Raw genomic sequence first — 22,683 nt, forward strand, 5'->3', positions numbered from 1 at the left:
TTTAATCTTTATTAATGACCTTCGTGCTGATATTTCTTCATCCATTCCACTGTTCGTAGATGACTGTGTTCTCTACCGTTGTATTTGTACTAATAGTGACCAGTCTCTACTGCAGGACGACTTAAACTTAATCCAAAACAGCTGCTGTACCGGGTTCATGAAGTCGAATGTGACTAAATGTAAGTTTATGCACGTGTCCCGGAAGCGTGTTTATTTTTCAGCGCAAGCCGAGCCAGGCCACTGCTCATTGGCTCGCTGTACTGTGTACGTCACTTCCGCTCCGATTAGTACGCAAGCATTAAAAGTAAATGGCTGTTCTAAAGAACTATCTATACAAACGTTTCATATGCATACAAAATATAATGAATCTTTGAGAAACTAGATTTCAACGTTTAGTTTGGTCACGTGACTAGGCGCACACGAGCAGACGACGCCCAAGAGTGCGATCACGTGACATGACGTCACTTTTGTCAACAATCAAAATGGCCGCTTTAAAGGTCGTCGCGGCATGCATGGAGGAAGAAGTTTTTTTTCCTCCATGGCGGCAAGTCACGGTAGAGTGTCACGGTTACAGGTTCTAGAGCGCTGTATCACAGTGTTTTCGGGGAGTTGTACGCAAGTGGTTCCAAGACCAGTGCAAGCTGCCTAGTTGGATCCAGGATACTTGCCTCTGAATGGTTAAAGTGCGTCGATTCCAAGGTGCTATGTAAGCCGCGCGGTTAGATGCTAGATATGCGTATTGCATTGCTCTTCAAACCGACGTAGGACCTACGCGGTGGCGATGTCACAAAGCGTTTGTGACCGTGTTGCAAGCGTTTCTAATTCGTGTGGGGATCACCACGGACAGCGACGAGTAACAGCTGCTCACCTTGGAGAAAGGAAGCTGCTCATGGTGAATTTCCTGTGCGTGCATAAGCTACACAGCACAGTGACAGTGTCCGAGAAGTGAAAGTGGTTGCGGTCGGAGCAAGCGCTTCTCCGCCGAGGCAGAGAAATACACACGTGCGAAAGCTCACTACGCACGCAGTGTTTTCCGAATGCTGAAATGAACTTGGCGTTGTGCAGCTAGTCGTACTGGTTGCAGTGATTGCGACCGCAGCGAGCGTTGTTATACGACGTTGTTTCTGTTACGTATCCATCACCGACTTTGATCGCGGTTCGTGTAGGTTCGTGTAGGTACTGTGCTTCGAAACTGCTGTGTGTGCGACGTGACGCGATCTTGGCTGTGCGGCCGTCGAACTGTTTTCTTCCGCGACAACAACAGCGTCGCCATTCTTCGGCGTGTTGCTGCTTCATACAGTACATTTTGTGATTATGGATGCTCGGGTTACGACGTGCGAAAACATCCGTGTGTAGTGCACTGGTCTCATGTGGAGCGTCGTTTTTTTTTTATTTCCTGCCTGCTATGTGGACCTATGTCTGCAAAAATATTTGCGTGAAGAATTGGTGACAACACAAACTTCTCTGCATGATGGTGGGCTGAGCCAGAGGAGTAGTTCTCGGTTTAGGTTGTGACATGGTGCACTCCGTTTAAAAAGTGCTATAGCAGTGTGGGCGGCGGAAAGGCATCTGTGAGTCTATAATGTAAGCCTTCGACTCTGTTCTTTATTGTTAAGCAGCTTAATTTATTTTGTGCAATGAGTAATCTGAGCCAGGATGTGAGTCGCCGAGCACTGACAATGCTTTTGACACCAGAAAAAGAAGTGCTTTGGCATCCAGAAAGTGTGTGAGCAGGAGTCGTCGCTGGGCCTGGCAGTTCATGGGTTAACACAAAACTCTCTGCACACAGTGCGACAAACAGTATGATAGCAATTACAGTGTGTAAAAAAAGCATATGATTAAGGCTGTGCTTGACTTATCTACTCAAATTCAAGAAGTCTTAACAGTCTTTGCACTCTGCACAATTATGCGACAAAGGGCTGTATTTATTTTCACTCTGTCCACTGTGTTATGAGCGAGTTTCCATGTTATTGAGGTGTGAGTGCATTGAAAATGTTTTGACCCCAGAAATACTGTCCATAATTTGAATCCATAATGGGGTCTGTATTAACGAGCAATGACCGTATAAATGAAATTAGTTATTTTTAGTCCTGATGATGACACAAGTTATTCAGCTGTGTTATTTGCCTAGACGACTTATGAAGTAAATTTGCCATTGCAAATTATGAAAGCTGATTAACAGAATGTTGTATGGCACAGCAGTTTGGTGGTTGAAGAATAACAATTGGCTTTACCTGACACCACTTTGAAACAGCGGATAGGAAAACAAGGCCTGTGGAGCTAGTGAAACTACAAGGAACAAAGACGACAGGAAAGAACACCACCACCACCGCACCCAGTAGCCATTCTTGTTCTGTCATTCTCGTCCTTAGTACAGCGTCGACATGCCGTCTTTCCAGCAGTTCACCCGACAGCACACTTAAGCCCTGTGAAACTTTGAGAATGCAACAGCAGGACAGGACACAGTGTGTACATATATCTTGTGCATGCCATGAAGATAGCCTCCTGTCTCATCATAGCTTGGCCCCTGTATGTGTCTTGCCAGTCATCACCCAGCACCTATGACCCTATTTGTGCCGTTGGCATGTGCGCCCAATTGTAAACATAATTTATACTCTTGTGGTGCTATAATGTTATGGCCAATTAAGTTGTTTCATCCAAATTGGCAAGGCTTTAGAAAGCATTCCTGCGATAGCCAACTTGCTCTCATTCTCCTTCAACGGCAACATCCCCCTTAATGCTTTTTTTTTCTGGGCTTTGAAAGAGCGTGTGATGAAATCCCTCATTTATATAAATGTGGCGTAATTTCTCATGCTATAACTTGTATCCAGTTGCTCTAAACTGGTTGCAAGCTTTAACAGCCAGCCGTCGACAGAATTCCCACACTAATTCTTACGCGTCCTGCTTTTTTCCTGCAGTCTCTGGCGTCCCCAAGACATTGCCCTTGGGCCTGAGGTTTTATTAAATACAATATGACCTTCCTTTCAGTGTTTCCTAACATGCCTTCATTGACGACTATGGAGTCTGCCCTCTGCAATCAATAACAGTATTTCAATTCTCAGAACAATATTTCGGATGCTCTCGACTAGCCTGTTTGCTAATGTTATTAAGAATGCACTAACGTTTTTTACTTTCAGGATAACTACATCTTGCCCACTTATAAGGCCTTACTGAGAAAGGCATATTCACTGCATACTGAAAAAAAGAAATTGGTTATTGAGGAAAGGAAATGACGTAGTAACTGTCACATATCTCGGTGGATACCCGAACTGGGTGACAATGTAACATCGTCTCACCCAACGTTCTCACCTAACAATCCTTCATCATCATCATTTATTGGCCATTAAAGACCCCTGGAGGGGTATTACATAGGGGGGGGGGCGAACATCAAAACAAGTACTGACATTATTAGGTCCAAAACAAAAACAAAAAATATACAATGAAACAGTGAAAAAAAAACAGTGATACAATCGTTGCTTGGGGAAGAGAAAAAAATAAATACACGTTCATAAATCAGGCAGACAGGTGCAGTAGTAAATTAAACAATCATAACATAAAAATAAAACGCAAAGGCAACAGTTACCCACATTGGGATTTCAAGTGAAATGACAGCATTTGGCGGAATTTAAGAGCATCGCGTTCAGTGACAATACATTCGGGTAGCGAATTCATTCTTCAATGGCAAGAGGCAGAAATGACTTGTTAAATGCGTTTGAGGAGCCATGGAGTCTTAGGATGCTCATGGAGTTGAAAAGACGGCGTGATGTTCGGAGGGGAGGGAGCAGAAGGGAGTCTCAAAGTGAGGGAAAACAATAGTACAATTTATGCAGTAATGATAAACGGGCAATTTTACGCATATGCGCGAGAGGCTTGATGTCGGCAGATAATTTTATTTTGGCAATGCTAGAGCGGGTGTCATAGTTGGAGGAAATAAAGCGGGCTGCACGGTTTTGGACGGCTTCTAGGCTGGCTATTAAGTTGGCTTGATGTGGGTTCCATATTGGGGATGCAAATTCAAGTTTGCTACAGACAGAAGTTTTGTAGGCTAGGCTGCGAATGGAAGAAGGGAAGAAACTGAGGTGACATCTGATAAAGCCGAGTGTTTTCGATGCATCAGCAGCAATCTTCGTGATATGCTCGGACCAAGTGAGGTTTCTCATGATATGGATTCCAAGATACCGGTATGATTCGGCTTTAGTGAGGATGGTTGAACTGAGTGAATACGTGTAGTCGATATTAGTGCGCTTGCGTGATACCTGCATGTATTTGCATTTTGTTACATTGAGCGTCATTAGCCATGTGGAACACCGGCTTCCAATCCTGTTTAGGTAGCTTTGGAGCAATTCCTGATACAACTACCCACAGCTGAGGATATTTACACCATAGCATGTCCTTACCCTGCTGAAAAAAGTTCTATGATGCAATAAATACCTGCAATATGATGCAATTCGCCCAGACGAAGACAAGTCCCCTTGTCGAAACGTTGGCTCAAGCAACCTGAGGTTTTCCCCTCCCTTGTTCATTTTGTGGTCGCCAAGGACCATCTACCACACCCTCTCTCTACAATAAACTCATACAGTTTATCATACAAATATCATAGACTTATCATACAAATCATAGAAAATTATCATTCAAATGTCATACATTTCTGTAAAATCATACAGTCATCATAGAGATGTCATAGGATATCATACTAATTGTATGATATATCATACAGATTGTATGATATTCTATGATGAATGATCTATGAGGTTATTGCATCATAGAACTTTTTTTCAGCAGGGTAGTGTCACCGTCTTCCATGTTGCTTGCATTCAAAACTCCTGTGCGGCATCAGCAGAATATTGTTATGCCATATGGCACAAATCTAATTTTTCTCAGATCCTGGGATGAATTCAGAACTGAGCCGCTTGTTTTATTCTCTCAGACTATTGTAGAAGCTCCAGCGTCCCAGCACTAAAGATGAATCTTCTCATTTCTTCGTCTCATGTAGAAACTGCAGGTTTCTTTTGCTCTTTACTGTCACATAACCAACTAATCTTTTCCTGCTCATGGTTACTTCTGCACTAGCTGCACAAGCACTGTCCATCCCTTAGCTTATGCCATTGCATTTCAAGATTCAATTTTGTTTTTGCCACGAAAGGCTAGAATGGTCTTCCATCTCGCAAGGCTATGCTTACTAACCTCTTGTCCTTCGAACTGGTCACTGTAGAAATCCATGCAGTTAATGACAATTTAAGTCCAATATTTTTGAGGAATCCCCCAGTGTGGAGAACGTCTGTAATAAGGGAGTAATTATTCATTATCACCCACCCAAGCGTAGCCATACTGCTACAAAAGAAAGCTACTCAGGTTCCACAGAAACTTTGTAGTTAGAGGAAAAGTTACCCTAGTCTGGGGTTCGAACCCGGGACTACTGCCTCACCGAGTTGCCCTACCAAGTGCGCGAACCGGGATGGCTAGCATATGATGGAGCGAGCTCGAAATGGGAGCGGTGTTGGTCCAATATTTTAGCCGAATCCCTCAAGGTTGAAATGATTTTTAATAAGGCAGTCATTATAATTATTGGCATCCACCCAAGCACGGCCATACGGCTACAAAAAGAGCTACAAAGCTTTTCATTGCAGCTGTATGGCTGCGCTTGGATGCTAATGAGTAATTATTCCCTTCTTAGTACATTGCGAACTCATCAATCACCTACTTGCCTCACCATGTCAAAGTTCACCACTCAGGTATTGCCACTTAGTACCGTTGAGGTATAATAAATATTAAAATAAATTGATCTAATAAAGTGCCTAGTGAGTCGTTCACTCGGGCAAACCAATAAAATGCTCTATTATGCATAATGTGGTCATCGAGAACTTTCCTCTATTTCAAGTAATATCATGGCATATAAATATGTCCTTTGCACAGCCGCTTTTAGAAATGTTATCCTTTACTATGATACATGTAATGCCCCTCTGCTAAAGTTTTAACCAGAGGCTGGCAGTGTTCCAAATAAATAAATGTATGCGCACAGTAGTTGCATTCAGGCTAACTTGCACACTGCACACGAATCCTCTATCGGGTCGTACACACTGAGTGGAACAAGCCAGACTGCAGTACAAGCTGCTAACAACCGTCATAATTACAAAATCACATTTTTCAAATAGCTAAGGTTATATATTTTAAATTATTAGTGAGTTATTCAAAATAGCACACAGCAGTGGTTTTACATTTGTGATAGAAAAAAAAATATTGGGCAAGGGAAGGCGCAAAAAAGGACGATCACGAGAGAAGAGACAGGATGGGACGAGCTTTTCCCTAACAGTGCACAGTAGTTGTCACTGTAATATGTAAACAGGCTTCCTCCCTGCTGACAGTTATTGCAAAAGAGATATGCGTATAACAACGCTCGCTTCGGTAGCGATCACTGCAACCCGTGCGACTAGCTGCACAACGCCAAGTTCATTTCAGCATTCGGAACACACTGCATGCGTAGTGAGCCTTCGCACGTGCGCACTTCTCTGCCTCGGCGGAGAAGCACTTGCTCCGACCGCAACCACTTTCACTTCTCGGACACTGTCACTGTGCTGTGTAGCTTACGCACGCACAGGAAATACACCATGAGCAGCTGTTACTCGTCGCTGTCCGTGGTGGTCCTCACAGGAATTAGAAACGCTTGCAACACGGCCACAAACGCTTCGTGACATCGCCAACGAGTAGGTCCTACGTCGCTTTCATAGCATCTTGGAATCGACGCACTTTAACCATTCAGAGGCAAGTATCCTGGATTCAACTAGGCGGCTTGCACTAGTCTTGGAACCACTTGCTTACAACCGCCCGAAAACACCGTGACTGCTGCGACGGGCGACGACCTTTAAAGCGGCCATTTTGACTGTTGACAAAAGTGGCGTCATGTCACCTGATCGCACTCTTGGGCGTCGTCTGCTCGTGTGCGCCTAGTCACGTGACCAAATTAAACGTTGAAATCTAGTTTCTCAAAGATTCATTATATTTTGTATGCATATGAAACGTTTGTATAGATAGTTTTTTAGAACAGCCATTTACTTTTAATGCTTGCGTACTAATCGGAGCGGAAGTGACGTGCACAGTACAGCGAGCCAATGAGCAGTGGCCTGGCTGGGCTTGCGCTGAAAAATAAACACGCGTCCCGGAAACGATCTAACGATCTACTCATATCGCTAAACACGACCGCGGTATTGCAAGTTGAATCTTACAGGTATCTTGGCATCGAAATAAGTAATCTGAACTGGTCAAAGCACATCAAGTCATTTGCTGCACGCGTTTCCAAATCACTGGGTTTCATTTCACGATCACTCAGATTTTCTCCGCCCACGGTTAGACTAATCGTGTATGAAACATTCATCCGCGCCAAACTTGAGTATACATCTACTATTTGGAACCCTCATCAAGAATCCCTAATTCAGACGTTAGAAGCAATCCAAAACCGAGCTGCTCGTTTCATAACATCCAAATATGACTCTCGGCTTAGAGTTGCCAATATCAAATGTTCCATTGCTTTAACTCCCCTGTCATTACGACGTAGGATAGCAAGACTTTGCCTAGTTGACAAATTTTATCACAGTTTCCCGCACTTACGTGCGAGCCTTATTCTGCCCCCCTTTAGATCCTCCCGACGTTTGTTTAATTGCAACAATGTTCATCGCGTTCACGGTACCACTAACGCTTTCAATAAGTCCTTTTTGCCAACTGTAATATCCGAGTGGAATGTGCTTTCTGACCCTATTTTCAATGAAATCAACTCAGTAAAATTTAAACACTTATTGATCGCTTATTTCGTCATATCCTGTATAAGCCTTTTTATTTTCCCCTTAAAAAGAACCTTAAGGCTCACTGACGATGATTTTAAACCGCTTTGCCCTTTTTATGCAGAGGTGCTTATTAAGTTTAGACATATAGCTCAAGCAAACTTACTCTTCCATAAATATGGTACGGGTAGACACTGATAATCTCTCTTAATTACAGTTTTTCCTCAATATCAACGCTTCTTGTCGCGCAGATGATGCGTACAATGCGAGGACCCTGTTTCCTCAGATTCTATACGCATAAAAGCTAATATTGGTTCTTTGTATTACCGTAATCTTTTTTAGTTCAGCTACATTCCAATCAAGACAACTTCGCAGTCAATCAGAATGACCAAACGGCTCCTGCTATCAAGGGCAGCTGCGCCGATGCAGACGGAAGTGGAGCATACTCCTTCTCCGTTAGAGCAACACGAAGTGCATTAATGTTTTGTACATGTTTTGAATAAATGCATTCTACAGCATACCGTTGCGCAGGAATCTGTCAAGCTGAAACTATAAAAAAAAAACTTTGAAACAGAGCCATGATCACAACCGCTTCTTTTACGGTCGAAAACGGTTTTGGGGTAGAAGCGGCTGGAGGCGCAGAGTAGCCGGCCCACCAGAGCCCAAAAATATCGGGATGAGAGTGGCGTGCTAGTACGCCATGCTTCCGAAAAAGACAAAATAACGAAGGCGTGAAGAGGACGACGAGGACCTGCGGTGTCCCGGGAAGACTAAAAAAAATGCTGTTTCCTGACTCGCTGCCTCAAATACGCACCACTACCTGGAGCTAAGAGCGCGTGACATGAGGACCACTCATACCCTCACCCCTCTGTTTTCTTCCTGTCGATCGCACAGTCAACTTCTTCGCGCTTTCTCGACACCGTCTTAAACCAGGTATATTCCTTTCTTCTCCGTCCACCTCTTCAACGACGAGCCTTTATAATCAGAACAACCTTTTAAGAGGTGCCTTCCTGGGCGGCTCTTAAAGAGGACGCCAAGTGCTTCTCGGTTCTTCGTGCCATTTTGTTGACGTTGCTTTATTGCGGTTTTGTTTCTGGTCGCAGGTTGAAAATTTTGGCCCGCGGCCAATGAAGAATAATAAGTAGTATAGTTGGTAGAACGCTTTTAAGGAAAAGAACAAGCTACACGCGTGGCAGGCAGCAGAACAACAAAAAGGAAGTCATCGCATGTCATCTTCATGTGCTAGTAGATAGCTAAAGGAGTGCACCACAGCACAGGAAGACAAGGGCCCATAACTACCGCGCAAATGCTTTTGTCGAAGACAAGGGCAACACAAAGTAACCTAATATTCTGTTGGTATCGTTTTTCTGCGCGATTGTGTATAAAAAAAAATCGGCCAGCTTTTCGTGGTTCTTTGCTAAAGGCGTCTGTTAAAAGGGCAAAGAGACCAAACACGAAGTTTCGTTCTCTACTAACCGGAAACGCTAATGCTTTCTTCAAGCGAGACTACATTCTGCCAAGAACGTCCGAGATATCCAGATTTAGATGTGCTTTCAACGTTTATTCCTAAATTGCTCATTTTTATTGAGTCGGGTATTTTTAAAGTTGTTGTGGCTGAAGCATCGATTGTAAACATATGGCTGAAACATCGAAGTGGCTGGAAAAATAAATGTCAGTCGATTTGAGTAATTAGGCCAAATGCAGATATGTGCGCTAGCATGACGTCAATTGTCGGTTGGAACTACGGCAAACTAGGTGGTACCAGGTTCAAACCTGATTTCCACCTTCTCTCGTTCAACTACTGTGCAAGCATCATCATTGCAGTCACGTTCTCCTGCTAACCGGTGCCGCTCATTCCGCTTAGCTCGGTCCTCTTATGGGGCGGTTCTAGCGAATTAGCACCCCATGTTCTCGCCTGGTTACCACCGGCTACATATGGGCAAGTAAGCCACGCAGCGTGCAAGTGCTAAGTCAGGCGTTAGCATCGATGGGACTTGGGTTGCTTGGGTTCGGTTGCCACCCAGGTTGCTCTTCCTGAGCAGCATCTCAGGATTAAATGGGCTACCGCGAGTGAGCAGCCAGCCCCAGAACCCCCGGCTTCGGACAAACTAGCAGACAAAAACACATTGCTCAAATGCGAGGAATAGCCCCTCTACTCAGAAACAAAAAATGTTTCTGACCTGCACTGCTACCTTTAGCGCACAATGCACCAACAAGGAAGAGAAAGAAAAGTCTATACTCCGTTTCTTTTTCTTTTCGGGATCATGAGACGAGCTTGTTGCTGCCGATGACGAGAGAACTTGAGCACTGATAGCCACGGTAAACAACCCGAGGTCATAAGAATTTTTGTGTCAAAACGGGCTAAAATAAAGCAGGAGGGCCGCGTGAGATGGCGAGGAGAAATAACAGAACACTAAAATAACGAGACATAAAAGAACAGATGCAGCGGTCACTGAAACGATATGACGTGCATTCCTCGACTGATTAGTTGACCTTTGGCTTGAAAATTTCGTATCTGTGGCTGGCCGAAACTCCTAACTCTCTCTATGGCTACGTTGCCACGTCAGAGTAAGTCGGTTTATTAAATTGTAGTAAAACGGCCTTAGTCACGATTCATGGTTTCGCTCTATGCAGTTTAACGCCACGAATTGACTCATGCTATGAGGGACGCTGTGTTGGAGAGCTCCGGATAATTTTGACTACCTGGAGTTCATTAACCTGCCCTCATATCGCTCAGTACTCTAGCTTTTTGCCTACATCGAAATAAGTCCGCAGCAGCCAGCGGCTTATTAGGTAGTACCAACGGATTAAACGTCGGAGAAATTTTATGCCGTGTGGACAGCTTTATTTAAAGTGATATTTTATTTCAATTTGAAGAGGGGGTCTATTGGAAAGCTGGAAGGGCTGGCAGCGCAACGGTGGCAGAGGCTGATCGAGTAGCGGCGGCACCAGGACGAAACAAAGAACGAGCTCGAGCTCTCGACGCGCGCGACCGCCGGTTGGTTGGTTGGTTGGTCGGTCGGTCGGTCGGTCGGTCGGTCGGTCGGTCGGTCGGTCGGTCGGTCGGTCGGTCGGTCGGTCGGTCGGGTCGGGTCGGGTCGGGTCGGGTCGGGTCGGGTCGGGTCGGTCGGTCGGTCGGTACGCCTCAAATAAAATGCCACATACCCACTTTGGGGGAGTGGGCAAGACACAGGTGGTGGTATGATGATGATGATGATGTCCACAGGCTTATAGGGATACTGAGGCGGTTTTCGAATCAGCTAATTTTTTAGGGTTTTGAAGTAGTGTCATTGCTGATCACGTCTGCGAAATTATTTTTTCGATTTTTGCTAAAACAGTGGCGCAATCACCAATTAAAAACTCGATGTTCAAATCTCCCGCGCCCCGCTCGAGCGCAGGAGAGGAGGACAGCGGAGAGGGAAACCTCGTCCATATCGGCCAACGTGACGTCACGTTGAGGAGCCGGGGATACTTCGGCGCACCCGAGCGAGCTTTCAGCGCGCGTTGTTTCTCGTGCTGCGTGCGTTGTGACGTGCGAAGTGTGTCAGCCGACCTTGAGAATCAGATTCAACACGAGGTACTACTCTGCGTTCGTGTCCATGAACAAATACGGCCGAGACTGTGTCGTCTTCCACTGTTTTTCGCAAGATCATAAGCTCGCAGCGCAAGCGCTCGCTGCTGTGACCAAGAATTCAAGCTGACCAAAGCAAGCATACTCTGCGCGAAGCACTTTCGTAAGAGCGGCTACATGCAGAGCTTGTCCCTAATGTGACCTCTGGAGATTTCTATCGAAAAGGCGCGGCTGAACCATGACACAGTTTTTCCGATTTTCTCGCGCATGAGAGGCTTGTCACCATTCCGAAGAAGCCTCTTTTAAAAGTAGAAACATGCTCACTTAGCCCCTGAAGAAACCTTATAAAGGCTTAAGCATGTGTCGCTCTCCTCAGCTTAGGTGCGGCCAGCCACCTGAGACGTGTTCAGCAAGGCTCGGTTAGTGATTTTATACTCGGTTCGACGTGTCCAAGCAGGCAAGCAAGCAAGCAAGCAAGCAAGCAGAGCAAAGCACAATAAAGCAAAGCAAGCAAGCATCGAAGCTCTTCACATGCGGCATCTCGTTTAATCGTAGCTAAGCGGTTAAAATGAAAGCGTTCGACGTTGATTTCGGATGCAAATTTATGAGTTAAATGAATGCCAACCGAGTTTTTGCAAAAAAACACCGCAACCTTACTCGGTTTCTTCATCAAGTTGTGTTAGCGGGCGAGTTGCAGCTAGCTTGGCTTTTAAACACACATATAGTTGGCAACTACTTCACTGAACCTAAACTGCAAATCTAGGAAAGGCGAACGTTTCCGAGGCAGCGATTAATATTTTCTGGGATCTGCTCAACGCGCCACGAGTGAAGCAGCAGCCTTGTGCGCGTATTTGGCTTGGTTTCCAGCGCACAATGATTGCGTCACTATTCTGTGGTCACATGCCTCGCAGTGCTTGGCCACTGGGCTCCGCTAATTTTGACATCAACTTCGTGCTCCTTCGTCGTTTCCTTGAAATACTTTCTTGCCCCAACCTGCAACGCCGGGTACTGAGAACAGGATTTTTTGTACACAGTGCTTTACGCCTTTTCTTTAGGATGACGCTCTTCCGGGTGAGCCAGGAGTCCGGGAGTGGTAATTGACTTGAGTATTGTTCACACCCCTTCCTTTCCGAGAACACGAGCCGAGGTTGTGCTGCCACCCTTTACGCATGGTCTTCATCGCGACTTTGACGCTGGCGTATGCTTTTGCTAGGCGTAGAATTTTTTGCTTGTGTTTATTTTGGTTTCAGGCGATACGTGGAATTAGCAAGCTGTAGTATCCTTTTCTTCGGAGGTCAGTAAAAGAAAATAGTCGCCGTATTCGCTTTTACAACGACACGGAAAGCTGCGATCTGCACTCAACGCAGCGCCGGATCCGCATCGGCAGCTTCTCCAGTCCTCAAAGTGACGTCACGACCTCTCTTGACGAATCACGCGCGGCGGCGCGCCGCGCGGCGTGCCCCGTGGCACAGGCCGCATATTTCGGGTAAAAAAGGCAACTCGCGCTTGTTTTTGCCTTATTTGGATACGATATTCCAGTATAAAGCATGAAAAACTATACCACGCCGCTGCCAGCCTGATTTTCAAAAAAAGTGCTTCAGTCTCCCTTTAATGGCACATACCCACGGCGGGGGATCGGAGGCCGTATAAATCGCTTCGTCGTCGTTGGTGCTGGCGCACTGTCTTCTTCATTCCACTTTATGTATTTATTTAGTTTGAACAGACATGCAAGGCCTGCTGCAGGGGCAGAGGCTGAAGGCTGCAATGCTTGACTAGGCCTCTGTCCCTCTGTAGTCAAGCGTAGTGCGCGTATAGAAGCGGAAATATGAAATACAGGTGGAAGCATATCTAGGGTTTGCTTAAAATGCAAGAGGAAACTGAAACACCACTAGAAACAGATATAATTTTGAAACACACAGCTGTTTAAACACAAGAACATGAGAATAATTAAAGAAGTAGTGCCATGTACAGATAAGAACGGTCTTAGATTTATTTACCATACGATCCGAACAAAAAGCCTGGTAATCTCAATTGGCGCAGAATCCGGGCTATCGGGCGTTGGAGTTTACGGAACCTCGGACCAGGCTACGGTGTGAGGGTCGGGTCGTAGCCACGTTGAACGTTTTGAGATGCTATGTTGCTGCGGGTGGACGACTCACTCGGGGCGCGCCGCCGGCGTAGACGTTAGGTCGTAGGCCGCCGCCACGATACGCAAGTGAAGATCGGCCTTAAAATTACCGAAGACACTTTGCAAATTCTAAAGTGTGCTTGGCGAAAGCCTTGTGGTCAACCCACCACCGCTTCCCCGAACCGCTTGGGGCGTTGCGGGATTCCCGCATGTGCGGTTTTTATTTGGCCACTGCGGTCTCTATTTTGATTGCAGTGTTTTAGAGCCCAGCTTTTTGGCGCGTGTTTCGCGGCGCCGCCGTTCTTCGTTCGGCGTTCGTTGTGTTCATTGGCGTTAGCATTGACGTTTTACACTGAGATCATTTTAAAGAAAGGAAGCGCTCATAACTGGCGCCCTGGGTCAGTGGACGCCTGAATCGCGCTTTTGTGTCGTTGTTGCGGCTGCAAGAGCCGTTGCCTAGCAACCGTCGCGGTGGACACCCGAACCGCACCGTACAGGAAGAGAGGCAGTGGGAGTCAAAGAAGAAAGACAAAGAGGGGCCGTAGTTAAGAACATGAAAATTAAGAAAGTAACTGTACCCGTAATACTTTTGCGGAGGAAGGGAGGAAGTGGGAGTGAAAGAAGAAACAAAAAGAGGACCCGTAGTGAAGAAAATGAATTTGAGGAAAGGAAATTACGGAGGAGGTTGTGCCGCTGCGCGGGGGAGAGGCCACACTTGGCACGATCCCAGCGCAAGGACGGACGCCGCGAGCATGAACGGACGCCGCGAACACGGGCGGACACCGCGAGCATGAGCCATTAAAGGCTTTCGCCTTAAAAGAGGCGTTTTACATACAGCATTTAAGATACATCGGCGTTTTGAGTGCCTTCCAAACGAATTTAATTCTATTCGACTGCCTAACTTAGGCTTCTGAACGAAGTTTTTCTTTTCAACGTCGTCCGCTTCAGATGACATCCGCGTCGACTTAGCACCGCGAAGACATTAGAGATTTTGCGATGCTTTCCAAGCACGAACATAGTCTCCTCCCCACCCCCTTTGACCAATTGCCGTTGCCGTCGCCATTCCTTCAGCCCGCCTGCAACCGCGCTGTGGAAATGCTTCATCTCCGTGGCTGTTGATTGCGATATCTGCTGCTCTCTGTTTATTGCGAGCAGCTCGCTCTTTATTGCGAGCAGCAGATACGCTCATGAACAGCCTTTCGCCTAGCGGCGGCAGGTAGCCACGTTTGACGTTTAGAATGACCTCTGACGTCATGCCAGTGTGAGAGATGGGCTACCAAGTCGAGTCGTCCTGCAGCGTCTTCCGGTAGCCAGGCGTGACATTTAGAATGACCCCTGACGTCATACCATGCTTAGTGACGTCTCAGCGTGACGGCATACCAGGAGCGAGAGACGGGCTACCAACTCGGCTCGTCCGGTAACGGCGGCCGGTAGCCGTTCATGCTGGGCCCGTATTACGGAACTGTCAAATCAAAAACTTGCCAAAAACTCGTCAAAAAGCCCCACCGTCGCCGCGCTCCTATTGGTCGGCCGTGGCCGGCGGCCATGTTTCTTTCTTGCGTCATGGGTGGCTGGCGTTTACGTCACGGACATGACAGAAGTGGTGACGTTGCACACCTAATTATGCAGGCGCATTTTGTCGTTTTTTTTTTGACGGCTTCGAGGCGGTCAAAATTGGACCGTTCCGTTTTTGACAGAAAATGGCGGCGGCGGCAGCGGCGACGCGAGCAACGGCGAAGGAGGGCGCACGAAGACGCGTTTGACTTGCCGGACGAGCTGTTCCGACGCCTTTTTCGACTGGAGAGGCAGACTGCGGTGTGGCTGTGCGACGAACTCGCCGATGAATTGGGAGGTTTGCATGCAAGTGCGCTGTCGGTGCAGCGGCGGGGTCTGCACCGACACAGCTGGGCACGTATTACGGAACTGTCAAATAAAAAATGGCTGAGGCTTAACTTGGTTAAGCCTGGAGAATGCGAAGCATCATCGTGTCGCGTAATTTGGAGGCGCACAACCACAGCGACGGCGCGAGGTGGGCCCCCGTTTCTCCACTGTCGTGACGTCATCGTGTCACGTGGTGTGACGTCATGTATCACGTGATTTGGAGGCGCATAACCACAGTGAAGGGCTGAAGTGGTAGCTAAAGTAGTATGCTTCGCATAAAAGCTTGTCAAAAACTAGTCAAAACGCCCCGCCGTAGCCGCGCTCCTATTGGTCGGCCGTGGCCGGCGGCCATGTTGCTTTCTTGCGTCATGGGTGGCTGGCGTTTACGTCACGGACATGACAGAAGTGGTGACGTTGCACACCTAATTATGGAGGCGCATTTTGACGTTTTTTTTTCACGTCTTCGAGGCGGTCAAAATTGGACCGTTCCGTTTTTGACAGAAAATGGCGGCGGCGGCAACGGCGTCGTATGTGGCTGAGGCGGCTGCGGCGACGCGAGCAACGGCGATGGAGGGCGCACGAAGACGCGTTCGACTTGCCGGACGAGCTGTTCCGACGCCTTTTTCGACTGGAGAAGCAGACTGCGGTGTGGCTGTGCGACGAACTCGCCGATGAATTCGGAGGTGTGTGCGTGCGAGCGCGCTGTCGGTGCAGCGGCGGGTGCTGTGTGCACAGCGGTTTGTTGCGACCGGCGGCTTTCATGCAAGCTTCGGCAGCCGACGTCACCTTTGTGCCACAGCTACACACAAATAAAACATGCTTATGCTGACAAAGAACTTTATTTCCCCCTGCAAATCGCACTTCGTGGTCGTCTTCTGTTTACCGGTCGATGAAAACGAAACAGACGACCACACATCACATACAACGCTTCACGCTTTGACACTTTTTTCATCGACCGTAAGAGCCGAACAACACAGACTTCAACACGTTGGTGGTGAAAATATTTTAATGGAATGGTTTAGGAGGTTGTAGCCGTGGTTGGAGCTCTCAGTCCGGAACCCCATTGGCGTAGGCTGCTGTCCGGGCTCTTTCGATGAGTTGCTTTTGACTCTTTCCGTCCGAGCTGGACAGAGCTGCCTCCCACCCCTCCTGCGTTGGCTGGTTATTAACAGTGATCGCCTGATTTCGTTGGCAGGCCCATACCATATGGTACAGGTCCGCCTTCTCCCCGCAGAATTTGCATTGTGAGTCAAATGACTCCGGGTCTATGGCATGTAGTCTTCGTGGGTTGTTGTAAGTGTTGGTCTGTAGCTTTCGGAGGTGGTGTTCCTCCCCTTTATCTAGTGTCTTAGCCGGCGGAGGGTAGACCCGACGGGATAATCTTAAGTGCTGAAGTATGTCATTGTAAGTTAGTAGTGGGGTAGGAGGTTCCACGGCATCCGCACTGGGTGCCCGGGGGAGAAATGCTCGGGCTGAGGCGTGTGCGCTCTCGTTCCCTGGGATGCCCTGGTGACCTGGTACCCATATTAAGTGTTTGTGTGTGGGTTGGTAGCCACGGATGTAGCTATCTTGCAGGATTTTAGCTGCTAGCGGTGCGACCCTGCCCCTGAGGTAATTGCGATACGCTGTCTGTGAATCTGTGAGAATGTATATTGAGCTAGTGTGTGTTGCAGCTAGAGCAATCGCCACTTCTTCCGCAGCCAGTATGTCCTGGCTAGCCAGTACTAGTCCGTCGACTGTTGTATTTTGGTGCACTACCGCGACGGCCGTCATTCCCTGCTCGGGACCCGCAGCATCGACATAGAACACGCCCTCGCGCCCGCCGTAGTGTCTTTTCATGGCTTCGGCTCGTGCTTGTCGTCTTGACTGGTGAAAATCAGGGTGCATATTCCTGGGTAGTGGAGCTGCCTTGAGTTGTCCTCTCCATGAGGCTGGGATGTCGGTTTTGGTGTCTAGCTGTCGGGGGCAATTGATGTTTAAATCACTCAGGACTTGTCGGCCAGTTCGAGTTGTGGAGAGCCGTACCACCTGCGCCGTAAGGTGTGCCTCTATCAGCTCATCGATCGTGTTGTGCACACCCAGTCGCAAGAGCCGGTCCGTGGATGTCGCAAGAGGGAGTCCCAGGGCCTTCTTGTAGGCAGTTCTGATTATGATGTCGAGGTTTTTGATGTCACGCTTCTTAAGGCGGAGGTAGGGCGCTACGTAGACGACGCGGCTTACAACGAAAGCCTGCACCAGTCGCAGAGTATCGTCTTCTCGCATCCCCGATTTGCGCGTCGTTATCCTGGCGATCATCCTGGCGACTTGCTCGCTCACGAGCCGTAGTTTCTGGAGGGCAAGAAGGTTGTTGCCGTTGTTATTTATGTACAGACCCAGTATCTTCATGGTCTGAACTTCCTTGATGGGTGAGTTGTCTACGCGGATATTGATGGTGTCTTGATTCTTGCGTTGACGGAAGACTATCAGTTCGGATTTTTCGGGTGAGCACGTTAGTCCACACGCCCGGGCATAATTTTGAACTGCTGTCGCCGCGGTTTGTAGTTGTTCTTCAATCATTCCCATACTTCCCGTGGTTGTCCAGATGGTTATATCATCAGCGTACAGGGCGTGGCGTATGCCCTGTACCTGATTGAGAAGAGGTGGGAGATTTAGGAGTGCAATGTTGAAGAGAAGTGGGGATAGTACTGCCCCTTGCGGAGTGCCTCTCGTGCCCATCTTCACTTGCGTTGTGTGTTTTGAGCCGGTGCTGATGTTGACGGTTCTGTCCGTAAGGAAATCGCAGATGTACGAGTAGGCTCGCTGTCCGCAGTTCATGCTGTGGAGGTTGTTGAGGATTGTGGAGTGTTTGACATTGTCAAACGCTCCCTTGAGGTCAAGTGTTAGAAGCGCTCGGTTACTGTTCGTGCGTGCGGGATCAATGATTTCACGTTTGATTTGCAGAAGCACATCATGGGTGGACAAGTGTGCCCGAAATGCAAACATCGTGTGTGGCAGTAGCTCATTGTCCTCAAGATAATTGGAGAGACGGGTGTGGACTGCCTTTTCCATGAGTTTGCCTGCACACGACGTGAGGGATATGGGGCGCAGGTTTTCAATGCTGATTTTCTTGCCGGGTTTGGGAATAAAGTGTACATTGGCTGTTTTCCATGCTTGTGGAATGGTGCCGGTACGCCAACATTCGTTTATGTAATCCGTGAGTTGCTGCAGAGCCTCCGTGCCGAGGTTGGCCAGAAGTCCGACAGTAATTTTGTCTTGTCCCGGGGCTGTGCCTCGGCGCATATCTGCTAGTGCTGCAATGATTTCCTCTGAAGTGAAATCTCTGTCTAGGTCTTCGTTCGGTTCCCCACGGTACTCCTTATTGTAGGGTTGTGGGTCTCGCGCGGTGCAGATATAGCGACGCGTGAGTTCATCCACGAGTTCATGATCCGTGCCTTGAAAGCTGTGTAGGGCTCGATGTAAATTTCTGTGTTGTTCACTCTTCGCTTTCGGAGGGTCAATTAGGCATCGCAGAAGGTTCCATGTAGCCTTGGTGTCTAGGCGGCCTTTGAGGGATTCGCACTTCGTTAGCCAATTGGTGCGAGCGAGGTCCCATGCGTATTGGTCTGCTTGAATAGTAAGCTTGGCTATTCGAAGTCTTAGTTTCCGATTGTGTCTTTGTTTTTTCCACCGTTTTATAAGACTACGTCTTGCTTCCCAAAGGTGTAGGAGGTGGTTGTCAACAGCTGGGTGGTCCTCCGTGGTGGCAAGAGACTTTGTGAGCTTTTCTTTAAGGTCGAGAATGGAAGCCGCCCAATCTTCGTACCTGGTTATTTGTTCGGATGTGGTTAGTTTGGTGTCCTTTCTGAATGTCTCCCAGTCTGTAATTCTGGCTTGCCCTCGTGGTTTGCTGTGCTTGTTGCTTTCGAAGATGGTCTGCAGCACGTAGTGATCGCTGCCTAGGGTCTCTCCTGTATTGAGCCACTCATAGTTGCGGGCATTGCGGACGAGCGTGAGGTCGGGAGAAGTATCCCGCGTTACGCTGGTGCCGACTCGCGTCGGGTGCTGCGGGTCCGTGAGTAGGGTCAGGGCCATGTCAGCGATGGCGGATGCTAGTTTTCTGCCTTTCGTGTCTTCCCTGGGGTATCCCCATAGGGGGCTAGAAGCATTAAAGTCGCCAACTATAGCTAGGGGAGCTTTTTGGGCTTCTCTTAGGGCTTTAAGAAAGATCACGTCGAAGGCTACGCGGTGCTCTTTGGGGCGACTATATATATTGAGTATATAGGTGCCCTTGCTGTTTCTGTGCTGTGGCAGTATTTTTATGAAGGTATATTCAATGTCGCTGTCTAGATTAAGGTCTACAGTTATTGCCGTGCATGATTTGTGGACCAAGATGCATGTCGAGGGATTTGTTTGATGTGTTGAGTATCCTCTGATCTTAGCCTCCATATTCACTTCTTGCAGGGCTATTATTTGCGGCGTATCGGGATGACAGTCTATGTATTGCTGTAATGTTTCCCTCTTCCGTTTTAGTCCCCTGCAGTTCCACTGTAGGATGGTAAGTTTATGTCTACGTTGTGGAGCCATGCTGAACACTAGAAACTTGTGCCTCATCATGTGGTGCGCCCTCAGGTTGTAGATCTGGCTGAGTGCTTGGCAGGCGACGAGTTCCCATTTTACCCTGCAGCTTTGTGCCTCTGTTGTGAGAACCATCTGATAATTCCTGAAGTTTGCGGTCAATTCTGATCTCCTGCGATTGCATCCTTATTAAAACTGGTTCGAGGTTTTCCATCATGGGTTTAATAACTGATTCGAACATACTTTTGATTGTCGTCTCGATCATAATTTGTAATTTATTTTCAATGAGGTCTTGAATTGTTTTTTCCAAGCGAGTGATGCGTTCCTGGGTTTGGGGGTGCTCTGTATATTGCTGCTTTAGTGCCTGCGATGGTGGTGCCTGCGGAGTTGGTGCCTGGTGGGGTGCGTCTGGTGTAGTTGCTTGCCTCTCGGGGGTGCTAGCATCTAACTGGTGTGGAGACGGAGGGTGTAGCTCTGCCCTATCTTCTTCCATCGGACATGCCTGTTGCGTCGATGGAGGTAATGTGTTGTTTGGATTGACTGCGATGACTAACTGCTGTTTCAATGTGCTATTTTCTGATTTTAGTTGTTCAATCTCTGCTTTAAGTCGTTTGTAAGCCAACGCTTCGGGGGAGGAGGCAGCTACATCTGCCCAGCTCACCTTGCTGCCGTTGCGCTGCTCCTTGTTATGGGGTCCTGTTGTCTTCTCGGCTGGACGACTGCCGTTGTTGTGCGACACATTATCGGTAGTCCCAGGTCCATTGCTTGAAGAGCGTGAGCCGGGTGGTGCTGATTTGTTGCTGGACTGGTCCTGGTGGGTCAGTCGGTCCCCGCTGCTCGATGGACCTCTGCTGCCGGACCGGTTCCGAAGCCTGGATCTTGACCGGTGGTTGAATTCTCCTGTCTTGGGCTTGGTTTTTTGTGATGTTCGGTACTTGTACTTGCACTGATTCGACCCCATGAGATGTGGACCTTCGCAGACCGTGCACTTGGGTTGGCAGTCGTGGGATTCTGGAACATCTTGCTGACCGCACTGCGGACATCTTGACTTCGAAGGGCAAGGGCAAACATCCGCCCGGTGTCCAAGTTTCCCGCACAGTGCGCAGGCTGGCGTTGTTTTCTTGTATAGGCGTACTGGAACCACTTCACCGTAGTAGAAGACGTGAAACGGAACCTTTCTTCCTTCAAACGTGATGGCCGCCACGTTGGAGGAACCTAATTTTCTCACGCTCACCACTGGTGCGTCCGGGGAGCGAAGCGCGTTCGTGATGTCTTCGTTGGAAACCCTCGGGTCCACTTGTATTACTCCTTTGCAAGTGTCGTCGGAGGGGCGGAGGTAGGAGTACACTGCCTGTGCCTTGTCCCCCAGCTGAATTTCGTGAATTGCCAGGATCTTTCTGATTATTTGGGCGTCTCGCACCCCGACGACGATGATGTTCTGTTCCCATATGGGCCAAACGCTGAGCTCGGCTGAGCCCTTGTCGACGCCAGCAGCAATGTGCAAGGCGTTTCCGACCGCGTTGCTTCCCCTGAATTTGCTGAGATCCAGCGTTCCTTTAGGTTTGATTATGATCACTGCATCTTGCTTGTCCAGACGCGGCTGCGGAGGAGGCTTCCAACGCTTGACTTGCGTGCGGGGCGTCTGCTGCAGCGGCGTATCCCCTGCCGCGGTGACGCGTCCATCTGGCGTTCGACCTTTTTGCCGTGCCGAGTGGTTGTCACGGGCTGATGCGCGTTCCCACTCTTCTATCTTGCGTTGGATAATCGCCTCCGTAACCTTGTCGAAAACTGGGGTTTTCGCCTGCGGCATGGTGACAATCTGCATCCCCTCCGGGTCGTATCCCATCAGGGTCGTCATGGTTTGCGGCAGAATTTGCCCGCGGAGCCGCGGCGGGCAGCTGAGTCGTGGCCTAACTGTTAGGCTTAGCAACTCGCGCGATCCGCTTGGTCTTCAAATTCTCGAAGGATTTGAGAAAACGGTCCCACCTGAACAAGGGTGGGTGGTCTCCTCGTTGTTCTGGAAGTGTAGCCAGATGGTGTCGCAGCGCTTCGGCAAATGCTTCGGGAAAGGATCATAAAATTCGGCGGAGCCGACGTGAGACACGTCCGCTCTTCCCGACTGCTGAGGCGCGTCCCCCTCAACACGTTGGCTTCGTCGATTTTTCCGCGCTTAGAACAACCGCACAGTACCTTGATTTTCGTCGCCACGTAAGAAAACAGTATCGAGGCGTGGAACAGCTGTTTCCGTGCAAAGCGGATTGTTTACGTTTCACCGCCGTCTGCGCACACCCGCGGCAGCAAAAGTTACCCACCAGGAAATTTAATAGCCTAACTTCTTGCGCTTCTTGTTTTTCTTCATATTTTTTTAGCTTTAAACACAATTTTTTGGCAAAATAAAATAATTATTATTTTTATCGCTGTGCATTTATTTACTCTTTTAGCAAAAATTTAGCAGACGGTCCCTCGTCATGCAGGCAAATGCATCGGGACGCCGCTCTGGTGTAATTGGCTGATTCCTCGTTGCGTCAATTTTGCGTCAGGCGTCGACGTCACATCGTTTCGTCATTTTGACCTCACTGTCAATAACTTTTGACAGATTTTTGACAAAGTTCCGTAATACGGATGCTGTATACGCGGCGCACTGCGTTAGGTGTGTATCTGTCCTTGCTTCGGCGAGCGCGGCTTCGGCCGCTTATCTGATTTTTTTCAGCAGCGTCCGCTCCGGCGGACGCTGTTGTTGCTGCGACGCGCGTCTTTTCTTTCTTTTTATGCGAAGC

The 22,683-nt window shown here is 48.3% G+C and overlaps 1 protein-coding gene across 1 annotated transcript in view; it reads right to left on the reverse strand.

The window, feature by feature from the left end:
• Positions 1-22,037, reverse strand: part of LOC149336846 (uncharacterized) — a 63,190-nt gene extending 41,153 nt beyond the window's left edge. Inside the window, exon 1 of the mRNA XM_089554254.1 lies at positions 20,568-22,037. Within this exon, the coding sequence (XP_089410380.1) occupies positions 20,568-21,764 (1,197 nt within the window). The 5' untranslated portion in view covers positions 21,765-22,037. The remainder of the gene's footprint in view (positions 1-20,567) is intronic.
• Positions 22,038-22,683: the final 646 nt, after the last annotated feature.

This window comes from Amblyomma mixtum, chromosome 7 (genome assembly GCF_055824585.1).
Source record: "Amblyomma mixtum isolate Tamu chromosome 7, ASM5582458v1, whole genome shotgun sequence".
Taxonomy (NCBI): domain Eukaryota; kingdom Metazoa; phylum Arthropoda; class Arachnida; order Ixodida; family Ixodidae; genus Amblyomma; species Amblyomma mixtum.